This window comes from Alosa pseudoharengus, unplaced genomic scaffold (assembly GCF_046254945.1).
Source record: "Alosa pseudoharengus isolate Yale_2024_CS ecotype anadromous, Long Island Sound unplaced genomic scaffold, YU_APseudo_1.1 YU_APseudo_1.1_scf_12, whole genome shotgun sequence".
Classification (NCBI taxonomy): Eukaryota; Metazoa; Chordata; class Actinopteri; order Clupeiformes; family Clupeidae; genus Alosa; species Alosa pseudoharengus.
In genome coordinates this window covers 33,252,832-33,255,331 of record NW_027468587.1, presented here as the reverse complement: position 1 = coordinate 33,255,331, position 2,500 = coordinate 33,252,832, and the positions used below count along the sequence as shown (strand labels likewise).

General features: G+C 50.6%; 1 protein-coding gene across 5 annotated transcripts in view; it reads left to right on the top strand.

Annotated features, from left to right (window-relative positions):
• The window catches only part of cspg5a (chondroitin sulfate proteoglycan 5a), a 34,719-nt gene that overhangs the window by 22,814 nt on the left and 9,405 nt on the right, over nucleotides 1–2,500 (top strand). For all 5 annotated transcript variants that reach the window (XM_076279536.1, XM_076279534.1, XM_076279535.1 and 2 more), the window contains exon 3: nucleotides 262–450. In XM_076279536.1, coding sequence (XP_076135651.1) covers nucleotides 262–450 — 189 coding nt within the window. The remainder of the gene's footprint in view (nucleotides 1–261; nucleotides 451–2,500) is intronic.

Below are 2,500 nucleotides of genomic sequence, written 5' to 3'. Positions count from 1 at the left end.
ACCAAGAACAACTTTAGTTCCCTCTTCAGAACCAGAACCATCAGTCTCCAGCAAAGAAACTTAATGGGGAACTTTATGGGGAACTTTATGGGGGCCTCTGAGAAAAACATACATCACTAATTCAAGAACATGGGTGCACTCATGTTCTCCTGTGCTCATGTTCCAGCCATATGATGTATATGCTGACCAGATGCTACAATTTGGCATGCCTCGCTAAATGTTAGTCTAACAAAGGGCCCATCTCCTCTTCTTCTGTCCCAGGTGCAACGTGCAGGAGTACGTGTGGAACAAGGGCGCACGTTGCGAGTCGGTCATCACGGAGTTCCAGGTGATGTGCATCGCCATCGGCGCCTCGGCCGTCATGCTCCTGCTGCTCTTCATGATCGTCGTCTGCTTCGCCAAGCAGCTGCACGTCCTCAAGACCGAGAACAACAAGCTGCGCAAGCGCAGGTCAGACTCCACACCAGCAGGGGCAGCAAAGAGCTGCGGAGTGAGAGAGAGAGAGACAGAGAGAGAGAGATGGGAGGAGGGGGGTGGTGGGGTATATGAAGAACAAAGACAAGGGGTGGTGGTTGTGTTTAGGCTGCCGCAGTGCGTGCACCGGGGCATGGTTTGATTGGACACACTCTCCCCAGGGTATTGTAAAGAACTGGAGCAGGAGATGAGCAGGGAGAGGTACGGTTGAGCAGTACAAGGTAAAGGCATGGGAAAGAGAAGGACAATCAAATGGTCAGTAGCAGATTCCGGACTCGACCCGGTCCGGTTCTAACACTAACCCGCAACTCTGGTCCAGTTGTAACACAGTCCTATAGCACATCTGGCCCAGATGCGTTCCGTGTCTGTGATTGGTCATGGGGAACACGAGGGAGAGTGGAGGAATGCGGAGGAAAGACAGGAGGAGAGGAAGTCAACTTCACAGATGACAGAGAGACAAGTGAGAGTTACAAGGGTGGGCTGGGAGACGGAGAGCAGAGCAGAACAGGCCTGGAGAGGGAGAGAGAGAAAGAGAGAGAGAGAGAGAGAGAGGGAGAGAGAGAGAGAGAGAACACTCTGATTTAGAAAACAGATGGTGTTGTCATGTATCAGGGCTTGTTTTACCGCTTCACTGAGTGAGTGAGTGAGTAAGTGAGAGAGTGAAGGAGAGGGAGAAGAGAGAGGGAGAGAATGCTCTTGGACTGATTGCAGACTCTGTGTTTAAACACAGTGTTGTTGTTGTGGTGGCTGCATCAGCTGGGCGTAGGGGCACAGGCAGGCTGCAGCTGATGGCAGAGAGAGTGATGATGGTGATGATGATGATGATGATGATGATGATGATGATGGTGCAGGAGAGTGAAGCAGGAGCTGGATGGCGTGCTAATTCCTAGCGTACGGCGCTAGCAGCTCAGAGCAGCGATGCCACAGCAATTCCAGCTGGAAAGTAGGCCAGTGAGCAAAAGGGGGGGGGGGGGGGTTAGTGGAGTGCAGCGAGATGGGGTGGGGGTGACCTACATACAGCTGTGAGACCTGGGGGGTGTGGGGGTGGGGCCGGGATTTAAAAACTGCAGACAGCTTCATCAAAGAGCTGGCGCAACACACAAAAAAAAAGGTGGAAGATGATGCTGGCAAAAAACAGCGCTGGAAGAACGAGGAAAGGGAACAAAGGAAGAATAGCACACAAGGATGGAGGAGAGGAGAGAGAGAGAGAGAGAGAGAGAGAGAGGGAAAAGGTGCTGCATGGAAAGAGGAGGCTTTTGCTGTGGTCAGATTGTAGCAGAGGCAGAGAGTGTGTAGAGAGATGATAGATTAATCGAATGGTGTGGGCAGAGAGAGATGAGACAGAGAGAAGGACAGAGAAGGAGGGAAATTAATGAGTTGTAAAGGCAGAAGAGAGATAGATGGATGAAAAGCAGGAAAGAACTTGAATTTCCCCTTGGGGATCAATAAAGTATCTATCTATCTATCTATCTAAGATGGAAGGATGAATGGCTAAACAGAGGAATAAAGATAGATGATGTGATGGATAGAAGCAAAGAGAAATGGAGTGATAGACTCATAGATGAAGAGAATATAGATACTAAGAGGTGTGATGGAGAGAAAGACTGACCATGGTGGATAAAGAGAGATGGTGTGATAGAGAGATATGGCTAGAGATGGAAAATAAGCGATGATGAGGTGGAGAGATAGAAAGAGGATGGTGTGATGAGCATTTGGAGGGGTGGAGGAGGGACAGTGTGATGTGTGGAAGAGATGAACAGGCATTATGTCGGCACAAAGACAGAAAGAGGGGGAGAGGACAGAGAGAGAGGAAGGGACAGAGAGAAAGAGAGGGGGAGCAAAAGAAAGAGAGAAAGGGAGGGAGGGGGAGAGAGAGAGAGAGCGTCAGACGCCTAACCCCCATCTGCTGCGGATTACTGCAGTCGGCTGTGAGGAGCGTGCGGCTCCACCAACGACATAAGACACTGCTGCTGTCACCTTACTGAGAGGAGAGAGAGAGGGAGAGATGGAACGGACAGAGGGATGG